Genomic DNA, 18,612 nt, shown 5'->3' with positions numbered 1-18,612 from the left:
ATTTATATAAATATAAAAATATGTTAAAAAACATAATATAAGAAAATATAATATAAAAAATATAACAAATGCATATATAATTTTTTAAAATAATAATTTATTTAAAAAATATATAAAAATATGTATAAAAACTATATATTTTTATAAATATAAAAATATATATTTTATAAAATTATATGTATATATATATATATATATATATATATATATATACATATATATATATTACAAATTATGTAAAAAAATAAAAAATGCATATATAAAAACTATAAATAATATTACAAAAAATATATAAAAAAACTGTGTATGTGTATATATTTATATAAATATAAAAATATAAAAAATATATTTTAAATTATAATTATATAAATTATAAATTATATATATAAATGATGATTAAATATTTATATTTATTTTCTGTGGAAAATTTGTATAGAATTAAAAAAAAATAAAAATAAAATTGTACTTTAATTCTGTATTAATAACATTAGATTCTCATTAAGTGAAATAAAAAAAACCTTAATGGTCATAAAAATGCCTAAATATAATTTCTTTCTTAGTTTCGAGGTGTATTATGAACATGATTTTGACTCTGGTGATTGACTGATGTTGTTTGTCATTCTTCAGCTGGCTTACTGTGTGGTTCAGTTTCTAGAGAAGGACAGCACACTTACTGAGCCGGTGGGTTTCAGCACCATCTGGTGTTCATTTTCTATACCAGTGGTCTCAGACTCAATTCCTGGACGGCCACAGCTCTGCCCTGGAGGGCCATTTTTGCTCCAAACCTAATCAAACACACCTGATCCAGCTAATCAGGGTCTTCAGGATTACTAGAAACTCCAATCAGGTGTGAGTTGGAGCTAAACTCTGCAGAGCTGCCGCGCTCCAGGAACCGAGTTTGAGACCTCTGTTCTATACCCTGTGTCGTTTTACAAAGCTGTTTTGTCTTCTGCTCTCAAACTGCTTTATCAAAATATGCTTATTCTGTTATTCCCGCTGAGGAGGCATATGTATGTTATTTTGAGTGATGCTTTCCAGCGAACAGCTTACATTTCACTATTCATTGACTCGCCCTCATGTTGTTCCAAACCTGTACGACTTCTGTTCAGCTAGTTCAGCACCAAACCAGCACTAACTAGTTTTAACCAGCATATGTGACCTTTTCAGCATCTTCAGTGTCACATGATCCTTCAGAAATCATTCTAATATGTAACCTCTGATGCTGAAAATTCAGCTTTGATCACAGGAATAAATTACATTTTAACAAATATTCACACAGAAAACGGATATTTTAGATTTGAATAATATTTCACAATTTTTACTGTATTTTTGACCACAGTACTGCAGCCTTGGTGAGCAGAAGAGACTTTAAAAGCATTGAAAAAATGCTAATTATTATCATTTTTTTTGTTTTCAGGTGGTGATGGCTCTTCTGAAATACTGGCCAAAGACTCACAGTCCAAAGGAAGTGATGTTTCTGAATGAGCTGGAAGAGATTCTGGACGTCATCGAGCCGTCAGAGTTTGTTAAAGTGATGGAGCCGCTATTCAGACAGCTGGCCAAATGCGTCTCCAGTCCACATTTCCAGGTCTGCTGAGACACACGTCTGCACAAAGCTAGGAATCATCACATGAAAGGGATGCGTTCATGTCTGGTTTATGTTGGTGTCGTCCTCAGGTTGCGGAGCGAGCTCTCTACTACTGGAATAACGAGTACATCATGAGTTTAATCAGCGATAATGCGGCGAGGATCCTGCCCATCATGTTTCCCTCACTGTACCGAAACTCCAAAACCCACTGGAATAAGTGAGTCACGCTGTTTACAAGTTCAGCTGCAGATAGCGCTTGTTTTAGTAGACTGGAGAATATTGACTAATTTGGTCAAAGAATGAGTATCTCAAAGGGGTTTTACGCCTGGAAAGAGGGTAAAACCCTTTTATATATAAATATATTATATAAAATGTATATATTTGTTTATAATATAATATATAATAATGTAATGATATTTATATAAAATAGTATAAACACTTATATAATATAAAAATTGTAATCAATATTTTTTTTTTTGTAATTTTTTTTTTTTTAAATTGTAATTTATTATTATATTATTTAATTTCATTTTATTATTTGTTTTAAATTGTCATTAACCAAACATACAAAAATATATTTGTAATTAAATAAGTATTTATATATAATATAAACCACAAATTTGTCATTAACCAAATAAAAAAACATGTATTTTTGTGTGTTCTATTTATTAGATAAATAATAAACAGATTATACATTTTATATATATAATTTTTCAAGTATTTCAATTTATTATTATGATGAATTAAAAAAAAATTTATTTATCTATAATATAAAACACAAAAATATCATTAACCAAATAAAAAAGATACCAAAAAAACATGTGTGTACTATTATATAAATAATAAACAGATAATATATTGTGTGTGTGTGTGTATATATATATATATATATATATATATATATATATATATATATATATATATATATATATATATATATATATATATAAATATATATACATAATTTTTAAAGTATTTTAATTTATTATTATATTTCATTTCATTTCATTATTTAATTTAAGTGGTCATTAACAAAACATATAAAAATATTTCAATTAAATAATTATTTATATATAATACAAAACACAAAATTGTCATTAACCAAATAAAAAAAAAATGTATTTGTGTTTGTTCTGTTTATTATATAAATAATAAACAGATCATACATTTTTTATATATATTTTTTTAAATATATTTTAATTTATAATTATATTTCATTTCATTGTTTAATTTAAATTGTCATTAGGCAAAAATTCAAAAATATATTTTAATTAAACAAATAAATATTTATATATTATATAACACAAAATTGTCATTAACCAAATAAAAAAAATAACCAAAAAAACATGTATTTGTGTGTTTTATTATATAAATAATAAACAGGTCGTACATTTTATATATATAATTTTTTTTAAACATTTCAATTTATTATTATAATATTTCATTTCATTATTTAATTTAAATTGTCATTAGCCAAACATGCAAAAATATATTTTAATTAAATAAATATTTATATATAATATAAAACACAAAATTGTCACTAACCAAATAAAAGAAAAAGTAACCAAAAAAAACGTAACGTTTATAAATAATAAACAGCTCATACATCATATAAATCTTTTATTAAAAAATATTTTAATTTATTATAATATTATTTCATTTAATTATTTAATTTAAATTGTCATTAACCAATAAAATACACATTTCTATTCACACCTATAAGTTTTACTTTTATACTGACTTAAAAAGTGATTCAGTCCATCTACACTATTCAGAAATTCAGTTTGTTTGATGAAGAGTTTTTTGATGTTGTCACTTCCTCTTCCTGCCGTCAGGACGATCCACGGGCTGATCTATAACGCTCTGAAGCTCTTTATGGAGATGAATCAGAAGCTGTTTGACGACTGCACACAACAGTTCAGAGCTGAGAAAAACAAGTAGGAAGTGCTTTCACACACTCACTCAGACTGTCAGTGGCGCTCGTGTGGCTAAACTTTTCCTTTCTCTCTCAACATCAGAGAAAAGGCGAAGTGGAAAGAGCGCGAGGAGGCGTGGATCAAGATCGAGAATCTCGCCAAATCAAACCCACAGGTAAACGGCTCTGATACCGCGGTATTACTCGTGTGGGCCCAACTCAGATCTGCAAATAGCACAAACCTTCTCCAGCACATTCATTTGAATAGCATGTTTGTCTCACATTTAATAAATATTACAGGAATATTCCAGATTCAGCAGAAGCTCCAGCAGCATCTGTTAATTAACACTGACAGTCAGTTTAATTAATACATCAATGTGTGTTGATAGTAATAATTGTTTTTTGTGCTAATCAACATGCTTAATCAATTTAAACTCATTCAAACTCATCTATCCGTCTGTCTATGGCTAGTAACCAGAATCATGTTAGAAACTTGCTAATCATGCTAGCAACATGCTAACAACTTGCTAATCGTGCTAGAAACTTGCTAATCACGCTAGCAACATGCGAACAACTTGCTAATCGTGCTAGAAACTTGCTAATCACGCTAGCAACATGCGAACAACTTGCTAATCATGTTAGAAACTTGTTAATCATGCTAGCAACATGCGAACAACTTGCTAATCATGTTAGAAACTTGTTAATCATGCTAGCCAAATGCTAGCAACATGCTAACAACTTGCTACTTATGCTAGCAACATGTGAACAACTTGCTAATCATGCTAGAAACTTGCTAACAACTTGCTAATCATGCTAGCAACATGTTAATCATGCAAGCAACATGCAGACAACTTGCTAATCATGCTAGAAACTTGCTAACAACTTGCTAATCATGCTAGCAACATGTTAATCATGCAAGCAACATGCAAACAACTTGTTAATCATGCTAGCAACATGCTAGAAACTTGCTAATCATGCTAGAAACTTGCTAATCATGCTAGAAACTTGCTAATCATGTTAGCAACATGCTAACAACAGGCTAATCATGCTAGAAACTTGTTAATCAAGCTAGCAACATGCTAACAACAGGCTAATCATGCTAGCAACCTGCTACTCATGTTAGAAATGTGCTAGCAATTTGTTAAACATGTTAGAAACATGCTAGCAACATGCTAATCATGTTAGAAACATACTAGCAACTTGTTAATCATGCTATAAAAATGTTAGCAACTTGCTAGTCATGTTAGAAAAATGTTAGCAACTTTGTAATCATGCCAGAAACATGTTAACAACTTGCTAAGTGTGATAGAAACATGTTAGCAACTAGCTAATCATGCTAGCAACTTGTTAATCATGTTAAAAACATGTTAGCAACATGTTATCTATCTTTTATCTATCTGTCTATATCATCTATCATCTCTGACAGACTGAATTGCCTTCAGAACATTCAAACTTAAACCTTTTAAAACTACTTTAAACTTCAAACTATTTCAAACTGAAAACCATCAAACTTTTTAAAACTTCTTACATTCTTTAAACTTTCTGGTCTGGTTTTCTCAAGCCAACTTAAAGTTTGTCTTAACAAATTTTTTGTCTAGTTAGCAGCTGTTGTTATTGTTTTCAATATTAATGTGCATTTGTCTTTGTTAGTTCTTTATTAAAGGCTGTATTTATTCAGTAGTATTTTCAGAGATTTTAATGGTGACTTTTTCCTGCTTTAGTTTCTCATGTACATCGACTCCACCAGCCTCAGCAGTCCGATGGATATGGAGACAGACGGCCCGATCATTGAGGATGTCATGATGCTAAAGAAAACTGTAGAAGAAGAAGCCACTCAGGTAAATTATGTTTTTGAAATTAGTCTCTTCTGCTCACCAAGGCTGCATTTATTTGATCAAAAATACAGTAAAAATTGTGAAATAGTTTTGTAATTTTAAACAGCTGTTTCATCGTGAATATCTGTTAAACTGTAATTTATTCCTGTGATGGCAAATCTGAATTTTCAGCATCATTACTCCAGTCTTCAGTGTCACATGATCTTTCAGAAATCATTCTAATATGCTGATTTGCTGCTCTAGTAACTAATGATACTTAAATGTCAGGATTATTTTAATAAATAAAAGTTAAAAAGAACAACATTTATTTGAAATGGAAATCTTCTGTAACAAATGTCTTTACTGTCACTTTCAATCAATTTCATGCATCTTTGATTAATGTTAAGTAACAATTTCTATTTAATTTTTTTTAAAATATAATTTTCATTTAGTTTGTTAAAGTACTAAAAGAGCTAAATTAAAATAAACTAAAATGTAATAAAAAAAGATGTAGATATTTAAAGTAATAAAAATGACAATGATTTAAAAATGTTTTAAAAAATAAAATTTTCATTTAGTTTGTTGAAGTACTAAAAGAACTAAACTAAACTAAAATGTAATAAAAAACATGTAATAAGTAATTAAAATTAGAAAAAAGGCATGAATTTACTAAAACTTTAAAATTAAAACGAAAGCAGGAAATATAAAAATAAAGTCTAATCCTAAATACTAACAAAACTATATTAGTAAACTAATGATACTTAAATATCAGGATTCACAGATGAATAGAAAGTTACAAAAACACAGTATTTATTTGAAATAGAAATCTTTTGTCACATTTATAAATGTCTTTACTGGCACTTTCAATCAGTCTAATGTTTCTATTAATGCTAAGTGACAATTTCTATTTAAAAAAAAATTAATTTTTATTTAGTGTGTTGAAGTACTAAAAGAATTAGAATGAACTAAACTAAAATGTAATAAACATGTAACAAGTAATAAAAATGAGAAAAAAAAATTACTAAAACTTTAAAATAAAAGCAGAAAATGTAAAAATAAAATGTAATACTAAATACTAAAACAATATTAGTAAATTAATGATTTTGAAATATTAGGATTCCTTGAATAGAAAGTTCAAAAGAACAGCATTTATTTGAAATCTTTTGTAACATTATAAATGTCACTTTTGATCAATTGAATGGATCCTGGATGAATAACAGTAATAATATTTTACCAAAAAAAAAAATTTGACTTTAATTTGAATTTCAAATTATTATTATTATTTTTATTATTATTTTTTAAATTTAAAATTAATTTCAGAATCCATCATTAAACACCATTTCTCTATTGATACTCCTATTATTTCTAGTATTTTGTATAGAGAATCTCATATTCTAATTTAATGTTGAAATATGTTTAGGAATGCGCAATTTTGGATTTATGCCGACATTCGATATTCCAATATATTCTTTAACTCATTTCTGATGCCAAAACCGTTTTTATATATATATATATATATATATATATATATATATAGGTTGGAAACAACACCGAGTACAGATTATAAACAAATAATTTAGTTTTTGAGCAAAAACTGACTTGTAATAACTCAAAAAACATTAATAAAGTTCTTTTTATAATGAGAGTACATTGGAAGCCTTGAAAATACAGATAATAAAAAATCAAATGATCAGAGCTGGGGTTTTTTAGATTTAACATTTGTAGACGATCTAAAGCAAAAGAGCTGTAAAAGTTCTAAAAAATTTTTTAGAGTTTAAGTTTTCATAATCTGTCTGAAAAAGCACATTAATGAATAGATCCATATATAAAACTCTTTAATTTAAAATGTGGTGATTTTATGACATCGGTTACCGCTTTATTTATTCAGAAACATCGTAATGTTATTTACTTTACTTTTCATTTTATTACAAGTAGCAAGGCATACGGGCATAATTTAGCATACCGGTCCAATGTTTACACGACGTCCCGATAATATTATGCATCCCTAAATATGTTTCCACACTCCTTTTTCTCCAGCTCCATCTCCGAAAGGTTAATGTAAACAAGGCAGAGCTGGATATTCTGTGCAAATGTCATTTCCCGCTGTTTTATTTCATCTCTCTGCTCAGATCCACAGAGACCAGCGTAAAGAACGTCCCCTGATGCGACGCAAGTCGGAGCTGCCTCAGGATATGTCCACCATGAAGGCCCTGGAGACGCACCGGCGTGCCGAAGACATGATCGGCGCCCAGGACGGCCACTAGAGGACCACAGACGCCCGAAACCCAGCCCAGCCCAATCCAGTCCAGTCTCAGCCGCCGCGCACGAGCCGGCCGCGTCCAGCACCGACGACGAACGCCGGCGGCGACGGCGGCGCAGGACGGCCCCGGTGTGACCCACAAACACACACACGAACCCGTTCTGCCCTCCAGAACCGACCGCGCCGGAGCCCGTCCCACATCCAGACCCCCTCGACCCGCGCTAGTCTAGTCCCGCCTCATCCTCTTTTCCGCTTTCATCGTCCGATTGTCTCTTTTAGGCCGAACCGCAGACACCGGAGCACTCGTATTCGGGGCGAGCGAACGATTCTCAGGACGTTCGGATCTCGTCGGCGGTTCGTGTCTTTGGCGTTTGAATCGCGCTGGTCTCGCCAGTGCAAAATCCCCTTCCGTTTTTGTCCAGATACTTGGCAATAAGTTCGTCCAGGGAGATTTTGGTTGTTCAAACAATGGCCTTACGGTGGTTAATTAGTTTTTAGATGAGCATTAAAGCTTTTTAACAGGCAATAGCGAAGGCTTTCTTCACCCAGTTCGACCAAGCCTTTATTTGCATAGAGTGCCTTTTTAGATAAAGGAAAAAGTATTTTGCGTCTGGCATTTCGTGCTGGCTTTCCCGGACAAGCCCAACAGAAGAGAAATTCTCCTGATAAACTTGAACGAATCCCTCTGAACCATTGTTTGAACTTCCATTGGGTTTCGCCTGGTCGGAGCTACGGTGCAGTTCTCTCTCTGCGTTCGTCCGTGCCGTGATTTCAGATGCTCGCAGGTTTTTATTCTCGGCCCGTATAAGCTTGTCTGTCCGATTTGAATGTGCAAATTTCGATAGGTATATAGATAAATGCGTTATTTTTCTCTCTCCCAGCCTTTCTCTGTCCGTTTTCGGTTTTTAATTTAAGCTCCTTCCTCTTTCGGCTCTAGTGCTAAAAGCTAAAAACATAGTCTTTGAGAGGTTTTTCTCGCCGGTGTCGATAGCATAACTTGCGTTCTTCTTTTCCAGCTGGAAGCTTTCATCGTGGTGAACTTCACTTTCCGTTTGACAGAAAATACTGCAAAGTGTCCTTTAGTATGCACCCCCCTACTAAATGGCTTCATCTGATATTGTACATATTATGTACTGTTATGATCCATCTATTATTGAATGGTAGATCTCTTATTTTGTACAAATTTTCTCGTGTACAGATGAAAACCGTTATTAGCCACTTGCAGACAGTTGGTATTTGACAGACTTCTGTAACTGCGTTAGAAATGTTTAGGATTTAATTTCTAATGTTTTTGTTTTTTACTATTTGTAATTGAGAACTTTTCTGTCTCTGCATTCAGCTGTCTGATGAGATCCATCATAAAATAGCCTTCATATGTGCTTTTCTCCAAATCTCAAGTGGTATATGTCTATATACAGGAAATAAAGAAAACGTGTTTTATATTTTCATCTTACAAGAACGTGTTCGGTGTGTTCTGTGCCGTGCATGTCTGTGTTGAATCGTTAATCGCGAGGAATTCGATCTGAATGCTTTTCTCGTTCGTTTAGATTTTCGTTCGCTCAAGCGTGCGAGTGGTGAATATGAAACGCATCGATGATAATTCGTTTTACAGAAGCTCCTAATCATTGGGAGTGAAAATGGGTGGTGAACATTTGATTACTTTTAGTTTATCTGTCATTTCAGGGATCATTTTCATTTAAAAAATTCATGAAATGAACAGGAGCTTTGGTGGAAAATGTGCTTAGTATCATGAAAAATGTCAAACTCGTATCACAGTCTTTTGTTGATTATAATAAAAAAATTATTTTAATTTTGGGGTTAATCTACTATTTTCTACTCAGTGTTTAAGCAGTGTAATATAAAAAATAATGCCAAACAAAATTACTGAAACATTCAAATTAAAAAATTTAATAAAAGTTATATTATTATCCCAATGCTACTTAAATAACACTGCTGTCAAATCCAAATGATGGGTTGATATTTTCACGAAATTGCCTTTAAATGAAGCCACATGAAGCAGGGTTGCCAGGTTTTCACAACAAAACCTGCCCAATTGCTACTAAAACTAGCCCAAAACTAGCCCAGCTGTGTTTCGGAGGAGGTCCCCCGATAAAAATAGTCTTTTCGGTGGGGTTCCCCTGGTAAAATTCGCATTGCAGTGGCTAAATGTCACGTTATTGGGGTTGCTTCAACCCACGAACATTAAAAACAACCCGCGGCAAACCGCAGACTTGGCAACACTGACATGAAGTTTCAACTGCATTCATATGATATCGGTTTTGCTGCCCTTTCACGCCACCTTGTGGTCTCCATCGATCATATTTAAAGGCATAGTTTACCAAAGAATTAACTGTACCTCACCATTAATCACCTTTATGTTTCTCAAAACACAGAAAGTAAAAAAAAAAAAAAAAAAAAAGTAAAGGAAAATCACATCTCCTTTGTGTTCCACAGAAGAAAGTAGGTTGTATGTTTTATTTATGTATGTATTTAAGTGAACTGTTCCTTTAAGAAATGGAACCTACCTCTCCATTAAATGTGAAACATGTTGACATTTTTTTTCCAAGTAAAATTTTTACATTTGTCGACACAGGATGTTTTTATTTAACTTTTCTTTACGTTATTCAAATTTCAACGTCAACCTTGCATTAAAACATTGCTCATCCAATCATAAGGCACCAGACTCTAGAAGCGCGCATGCGCAAAGCAACACTGACAGAAATGGCGGGATTTCCTCAGGTAAGGTGATTTTACTTCGAGACAGATTATCAGTAAGCAAGTTTACATTTTAAGTTTTAATCGAGCTGAAGTTTCCATCTCTCTGTGCAAGTGTAACGACACAATGCCTAATTGAATATTTGAAAGATTGAGTGCACCTGACCCTGAAGCTGATTGTACAACCGCTTAATCAATTTTAAAAGTTTTAAAATGAGATTAATAACGTAAGGGTGATGGTTACCTACAGTTAACATCGAAAGAAAAGAGTCCCAGAGTGAACTGTTTCTTTAAGTGATGTGAAACATGTCGACTATTTAAAATACTTTTTACAATATTTTTTTTAAACTAAAAGTTTAAAGTTTGTCGATACAAGAAGTTTTTATTTAATTTTTCTTAACGTTATTCATATTTTAACGTTAACCTTGCGTTAAAACGTAATCAAGTGCCTGCACTCGTCCAATCACAACTCACGAGTCCAGAAGCGCGCGCGGGCAAAGCTACTCTGTCAGAAATGGCGGGCTTCTCTGAGGAGAGGCGGTTTTGCTTTAAGACGGACTGTTATCGGTAAGTAAGTCCACTTTCGAAGTTATAACAGAGTTAAAGTTTACATCTCTCTGTCCAAATATAACGACACAATGCGTAATCGAAGATTTAAAGGATTAAACGCACCTCCAACGGTTTTACCTCAGTTTTTCGGCGCGAGTAACGCTGAGGTCGATTGTACACGCTTAAAATGTATTAAACTACTCTCAAGTAGATGGTCACATGACTTGCAGGTAAACAAATTAAATATTTTCATCAATATATTCAGTTCTCAAACATTGGATCACTTTGGTGTAGTATTTTAATTACTGTTGTAAGGTCTAACTGTAGTATATTAGTATACGTCCAGTACAGTTATGACGAATGTTCATGATATAGTTATCTGTAAATTTATGCCTCTGAACTTTTAAGGTATTTTTGTCGCTGTAAATGTGACGTTTTTAATGTGCACTATCAGTAAAAAGTTTGGAAAGGTTACGTTTTTATTTTTATTTTTTTTTATTGTATTTGGAAAAGTCTCTTCTGCTCACCAAGGCAGCATTTATTTGATCAAAATATACAGTAAAAATGTGAAATATTATTAGAATTTAAACTAGATGTTTTCTAAGTTAATAGGTTTTCAAATGTAATTTATTTCTGTGATCAAATCTGAATTTTCAGCATCATTACTCCAGTCTTCAGTGTCACATGATCCTGAAATCATTATAATATGCTGATTTGCTGCTCAATTATAATTAAGTTGGCTTGAGAAAGCCAAAACAAACTCCAAACTCAGCCCAGATCTTCAAACTGATCTGAAGTTAGTTGCTATATCTTTTCTAACTGATCGGACTTACGGTTTTCCTAAAAATGGCGATTAAAATTGGGAAAAATCCCATAGACTTACATTGATGGAATGTTCAAATGAGTCTTTAAAAAACTGTCAAAACTCCCAGAATCCCTTGAGACACAATCAAACTTCTCTTGTACTTGTACTGTATTTCTAATCCATTCAAACTCATTCAAACTCATCTATCTGTCTATCTATCTATCTAGCAACCAGAATCATGCTAGTAACTTGCTAATCATGCTAGAAACATGCTAGTAACTTGCTAATCATGTTAGAAACATGCTAGTAACTTGCTAATCATGCTAACAGCATGCTAGTAACTTGTTAGTCATGCTAGAAACATGCTAGTAACTTGTTAATCATGCTAACAGCATGCTAGTAACTTGTTAGTCATGCTAGAAACATGCTAGTAACATGCTAACGACATGCTAATAATTCTTCAATCATGCTAGCAACATGCTACTAACTTGTTAATCTTGCTGGAAACATGTTAACAACTTGCTAATCATGCTGGAAACATGTTAACAACTTGCTAATCATGCTAGAAACATGCTAGCAACTTGCTAATCATGTTAACAACATGCTAGTAGCTTGCTACTTATGTTAGCACCATGCTAGTAAAATGACAGGAACTAGTTAATCGTGCTAACAACATGCTAGTAACTTGTTAGTCATGCTAGAAACATGCAAGTAACTTGCTAATCATGTTAGAAACATACTAGTAACTTGCTAATCATGCTAACAACATGCTAGTAACTTGTTAGTCATGCTAGAAACATGTTAGTAACTTGCTAATCATGCTAGTAACATGCTAATAATTCTACAATCATGCTAGCAACATGCTACTAACTTGCTAATCTTGCTGGAAACATGTTAGCAACTTGCTAATCATGCTAGTAACTTGCTAATCATGCTAACAACATGCTAGTAGCTTGCTACTTATGTTAGCACCATGCTAGTAAAATGATAGTAACTTGTTAATCATGCTAACAACATTCTAGTAACTTGTTAGTCATGTTAGAAACATGCTAGTAACTTGGTAATCATTCTAGTAACATGCTAGTAACTTGCTAATCATTCTAGTAACATGCTAGTAACTTGCTAATTATGCTAACGACATGCTAATCATGCTACAATCATGCTAGAAACATGCTAGTAACTTGCTAATCATGCTAACAACATGCTAGTAACTTATTATGTTAGCACCATGCTAGTAAAATGCTAGTAACTTGCTAATAATCCTATAAGCATGCTAACAACATGCTAGTACCTTGCTAATGATAACATCATTGCTTGTCATGTTAATCATGTTAATAACATGCTAACAACATTCTATCTATCTATCTATCTCTCTATCTCTGACAGACTGAATTGCCTTCAAAACATCCAAACGTTAACCTTTTAAAACTACTTTAGAATTCAAACTATTTCAGACTGAAAACCATCAAACTTAAAACTTTTTAAAACTTCTTAAACTTTATAAGCTTTTCAAACTTTTTAAAACTTTCTGTTCCAGCTTTCTCAAGCCAACTTAAAGTTTGTCTTGACAAACTTTATCTAGTTATTATTATTATTATTATTATTATTATTATTATTAAATACAGTGTATAGTACCCTACATTACTACAAAATGTCTTTGTCTCTTCTCAACCTTTCAACAACATACAGTTTGTATTGAGTAAAATGTTTTGCAAATGCTGCTTTTTCAGTTTTAGTGAAGCTACAAAACACTTAAGCCTAGCAAAAATCTTCTGATAGCGTCAGTGTGAAACATTCACATTTAGTTTGTATTTTTCATTTTGTGTTGTGTAGTTTTTCGGTTTTTCAGTCTGCTCTGAAACAAGCTTCAACAGTATTGTCAGATAAAAAAGAAAAGGAGATCTCTAGTCATAAAAAATGCATCACATCAGACTGAAAGGGGGAAAAGCAAGAGCAGTGCTTCACTGGGGAATACACAACCTTAAGAAACTCGGAAGAAACACAGAATAAGGACAAAAAAAGGTCTTGGGCTGAAAGATCCATCTTCAAGGAAGCAAATCCGTCCTCATCCCGCTGCTGAACCCCAGAGGAAGAACACAAGTCCAAGACTTAGACATCTATCTTCAGAGAAACAAGTAATGCATCAGTGTAGATTACAGTAATGACTTCCTTCAAAAATAGATTTACCGTCTCAGCTCGGATAACAAATGAATAGAGTTCAGAGATCAAACATACGTTTGCTTTGCTGCTCGGACGGCTGATCGTTCATCAAGTGTAAATTCGAGGCGTGCAATCGATATTAATTACATGAAGACCAAATGAAAGGAACCTGCTGAGTGGGTCTCGTTAAACGTGCGGATAAATGGTTCGATTATAGATTAAACTCTATGTTTAACGCACTACGATAATTAAACTCCACAAACCATTATATACGCTCACACATATATAGCTCAAAGAAAATGCGAGAAAATAGCTTTTCATCACAAAACGAAATGATGATTATGTGGTTTCTAGAGTATTGCTAGGTTTCTTTTTTTTTTTTTTTCAATTGGAATCCACTGACAAATCTTTATGATTCAGTTTAAATTTATTTATTTTTTTATTTTATTTACTTTTTACTTTGTATTTTATTTAACCGTCATTTTGACTCATAAATGATTTTCTTTTTCTCTAAATTGTTTGTTAATTATATTGCCACAACTAACCTTTTATTTGAATAGTTTTTTTTTTTTTTTTTTTTTTTTTGTAGTCCATTTTTTCCCCTAATTTTATTACAGTTCTGGTGTTCTGCATACCAAAAATTGCTTATTTTTTATTTGTTTTCTTTGAATTAGCACTTTTTTTTTGGACTGGTTGGTTTTGGACCTCATTGATTTTTTTTTTTTTTTTTTTTTTTTTTTTTTTTAATTTAATTACATTTTTTTTATTTTATTTTAATACTATTAATTGAATATTTTATTATATAATTTGGATATTTATGTACCTTCCCATAGGTATCTATAACCTATAATATCCAATAAATGGTTGCACATCTCACAGATGTTGCCATAAAATACACTAATGGATCTTTTATTAATTTTTAGACACAGCAGTGCTCTTTAGTGACACAAGATGGAGCCAAAACCCTCAAGACGACAAGAACACAGCCGTGGATCTCCTCCAACATTAGTGCATCTCGATGGGTGAGTCTTGGATCTGTTCTGATACAGAAAAGCAATGGTCATTGCAAGCAATAAAATACAACAAAAATTTTTAAATAGTTACGATGTTTTTGAAAGAGTAATTTATGCTCGCTAAAGTTGGTTTATTTGATCTAAAATAGAGTAAAAAGGAATATTGTGGAATATTATTACCGTTTTAAGCTAAATAACCAAAATCAGCATATTAGAATGATTTCTGAAGTATGTGATACTTAAGACTGGAGTAATGATGCTAAAAATTCAGCTTTAATCACAGTGATAAATTACATTTTAACAGATATTCATGTAGAAAACAGCTATTTTGAATTGTAATAACATTTAACATTTTTACAGTATGTTTGATTCAAATAAATGCAGCAGAAGAGACATTAAACAGTAGTAATTTTTCCAAACTTTAGACAGCTATTGTATAATTGTGTATGATCATGATAGAAAAAGATAAAATAGAATATAAGCAGATGACGACAAATACAAAATCGCATGCAGCAAGGATGAACCAATCAATTCAAACATTTCAGTATGTTATTTTAGGTGATATTTGATTTTCAAAATATTCAAATTGTACAATAAACAATTGAAGTACAGTAGAACAACAATCAAATCCTAAATCAGCAACTTATTTTGTATTTCTTATATAATGTGAATCATGTAAGGACTAAAGCTAATTTAAAACTGGTTAGTGAAGCAAATATAACAAAGTTATGGATGTTAAAACATGCAGGACTGTAAAGATTATTTTTTTAATTCATTTGATTGTCTAATTATTTAGTCTTATATTTCAAAGACGTGTTTGTATGGAAGGTTTAAAAAAAAAAAAAAAAAAAAAAAAAGGTAATGTGTGAGACGGATCTAAAAAGAGGCCGAAGGGCAACAGGAACCTCTCTAGATAAGCACTTGTTCATTTAAGACACAAAGCACGTATTTTGTGTAAAAGCACTTTAGACACACAAAAAGAGAAAACACTGCGGTTCAGATTCCCTTAGCGGTCGAGATACCTGAAAGGATGTCTCCTACTTGTTCCCATTCATCAGTATGCAGGTATAACTCATTAAATAATCCCTTTATGGTCTCCGGCTCACCATAGCTATTCTCCCTAGTTCACGTTTCAAATGTTCAGGTTGCATAAAAGTGAAATATACCCATGTTTCATAACCTTTAAATGAGATCTTACATAAAGCTATTAAATATAATTCTTTTGAATTGCCTAGACCTTTTTTCAAAGCAATGCCTTTTTTGTCTATTATAACATTTTCAAACATTTTTCCCTCGAAATGACTCATTTTTTTGTCATGTGCTACTAAAGCGATATGCTGTTATTCTTCTGTTGAAAACTAAGCTTTGAAGATTCTTCACTTTAAATGCTGTTAATTGCAATTGACAGAGTAGAGGGGTGTTTTGTTCCTTTTTAGAGCATTAATGAATAGTTAAGGGTCACTATAAACCATTATTGTATGGAAGCATGCTTAAAAAATTCTTGTTTATGTTCCATTGCAAAGAACACGAGGGTGTGCAAATCAGGGTTGACTAAAACTAAAATAGAAGAAAATAAAACTGGAAATAAAATATAAACCCAAAGAATAAGTATTTTGTCATAATTTGCACCAGTGTTATTTAGTATATTAATATACTCATTTTCTGTTATATTATTTTGGTATTATTGTATACTACTACTATACTATCGCCTTTTGTTTTTCTGTTATAAATGCAATGTTTATATATGTATTTTTAATTTTTAGTTTATTTAAAATTAACATTTCATCATCATTTGCATCAGTGTTTTTTTTTTTTTTTTTTAATCATGCCTCCATGTTATAATATTATTTTTAGATTTATGTATTTAAAATTGCATTCAAAACATAAAAACACAAAACCTGTAATATAGTATATACATTTTTTAGATTTTAAGTGCATTTTTTTTTAAATATATATTTTCTGTTTTTGTACGTCTAGTTTTTTTTTTTTTTTAATTAAAATTAGACTAAATTCAGCTAGTTGCAACTCATTTTAGTTTAGTTTAATTTGAAGCACTTAAATGAACTAAACTATAATCAAAAATTACGAAAAAAATATCGATATTATAATATGAGAAGAACAAAAAAAATTACAAAAATGTAATTTAATTAAAATCAAATTGAGATATTAACAAACTAAAATCATAATGATACTGAAATAAATATTTTAATTTGTTTAATTGAACCTGTAACCCATTGTCGAGCCTCTGCAGTCAAAAATGATCACAGTGGGTTAGCAACAAGCATCAGAATCCTGTTTGACCAATCAGCTTCTACCAATCAGATCTACCAACATATTCCCGATATTGAATATTTGGCTGCAAGTAAGGGCTCGGTTTCCATCTCAGTGTCTCGTTTTCCCTCTCTCCCCCCATTTCTCACGTCTGAGAGCATTTCGCTCCCGTCTGTCTGTGACTCAGCCTGACACACTCCACATCCGGATGAAAGGCAGGAGAGAGACGGCGTCCCACGGGGAGAGACACGGAGACAGAGCCGAGGAGTGTCTGTATGGCTCCGGCCTTGGGGAGCCGAAGGTTCAGTTTAGGTTACACAAACGTGCCTTGGCCTCGAGTCTCCGTGACCCAGACCTGCACAATCGTGAGCCGCGGCCCAGCGGAGAGCCCCGTATCTCAGTCAGATGAGGTTATCTTGACCTACTTTCTGCTCGCTGCTTATGCCATGGCTGTTAGACGTGGTTATTTGGACCTTGACACTAACACCGGGTCGTTTTAGGTGAATGCAGAGCGGCAGTGGGGAGAGCGAAGTGAGAGGAAAGAAGACGGTTAGCGAGCTCTCCGTGACTCATAAAGCGTTGCAGGAATAAAGTGGCGTGCAATTAAGTGACACGTCATCGCTCAAAACGCATTAGTGTTTGTGTTTCTCTCGCTTGTCATGAAATTCAGGAGACACCAGTGTGTAACTAGCATTTCTGTAAATATATCGTCACAAAGGAAAAAAAACAAGTGAGCTCGCAGTAGTATCTTCTAGTGAGGAAAAAGGCGGTTTTAAAAGTCTTAATTCGCCTTTCCACAAATTAAAGCCTTAAATCGGAGCAAAAACTCTGAAGTCCATAAAGTCATGGCGTTAAATGTACCAATACAAATGTCTAAACATCCTTAAATCATGATACAATCACTTCATGTGCAAAATGAAGATATAATCATATTGTTGTTACGGAAAAAAATTCATGTTCCATTAAAAAACAAATTTAAAAAATGAGGTTTTGCTTAAAGCTAGGGGGAAAAAAACATTCCATGGGGTAAGAAAAATTAATTCAAAAGCGAATGTGTGTGTGTATTATTTCACACACACACAAACAAATATTTATTAATTCCATTTTTATTAAAAAAAAAATTAATTTTATAGCTTTATTTTTATTAATTCCATTTTTATAAAACAATTATATATAAAAATGTAATTAATAAAAATAAACAAGCTACAAAATTACATTTACTTTAAATAAAAATGTAATTAATAAATAAAACAGTTAAACAATAAAACGTGTCTACTTAAAATATGTCTACTTTTTTGTTAACTTAAAATTTGACTAAATTAAATGTAAAAACTAAAACTAATTTCAGCTAGTTGCAACTTAGCTAGAAGCACTCAAATGAAATAAACTATAATCAAAAATTACTACAATAAAAAATATATTAAAACCATTAAACATAATATATATGTATATATATATATATATATAGAGAGAGAGAGAGAGAGAGAGAGAGAGAGAGAGAGAGAGTTTCCACAAAAAAATG

At 31.9% G+C, this 18,612-nt stretch overlaps 1 protein-coding gene across 3 annotated transcripts in view; it reads left to right on the top strand.

Moving 5' to 3' along the window:
* ppp2r5cb (protein phosphatase 2, regulatory subunit B', gamma b) overlaps window positions 1–8,389 on the top strand; it is a 38,462-nt gene extending 30,073 nt beyond the window's left edge. For all 3 annotated transcript variants that reach the window (XM_051138736.1, XM_051138738.1, XM_051138737.1), the window contains 7 exons: window positions 628–681; window positions 1,418–1,588; window positions 1,678–1,805; window positions 3,424–3,525; window positions 3,607–3,679; window positions 5,225–5,341; window positions 7,447–8,389. In XM_051138736.1, coding sequence (XP_050994693.1) covers window positions 628–681; window positions 1,418–1,588; window positions 1,678–1,805; window positions 3,424–3,525; window positions 3,607–3,679; window positions 5,225–5,341; window positions 7,447–7,581 — 780 coding nt within the window. In that variant the 3' untranslated portion in view covers window positions 7,582–8,389. The remainder of the gene's footprint in view (window positions 1–627; window positions 682–1,417; window positions 1,589–1,677; window positions 1,806–3,423; window positions 3,526–3,606; window positions 3,680–5,224; window positions 5,342–7,446) is intronic.
* The last annotated feature ends 10,223 nt before the right edge of the window (window positions 8,390–18,612 follow it).

Source organism: Labeo rohita, chromosome 20 (genome assembly GCF_022985175.1).
Source record: "Labeo rohita strain BAU-BD-2019 chromosome 20, IGBB_LRoh.1.0, whole genome shotgun sequence".
In the NCBI taxonomy this organism is placed as follows: domain Eukaryota; kingdom Metazoa; phylum Chordata; class Actinopteri; order Cypriniformes; family Cyprinidae; genus Labeo; species Labeo rohita.
Note: the sequence above shows the minus strand (reverse complement) of the source record. Positions and strands in the feature narration are given on the sequence as shown.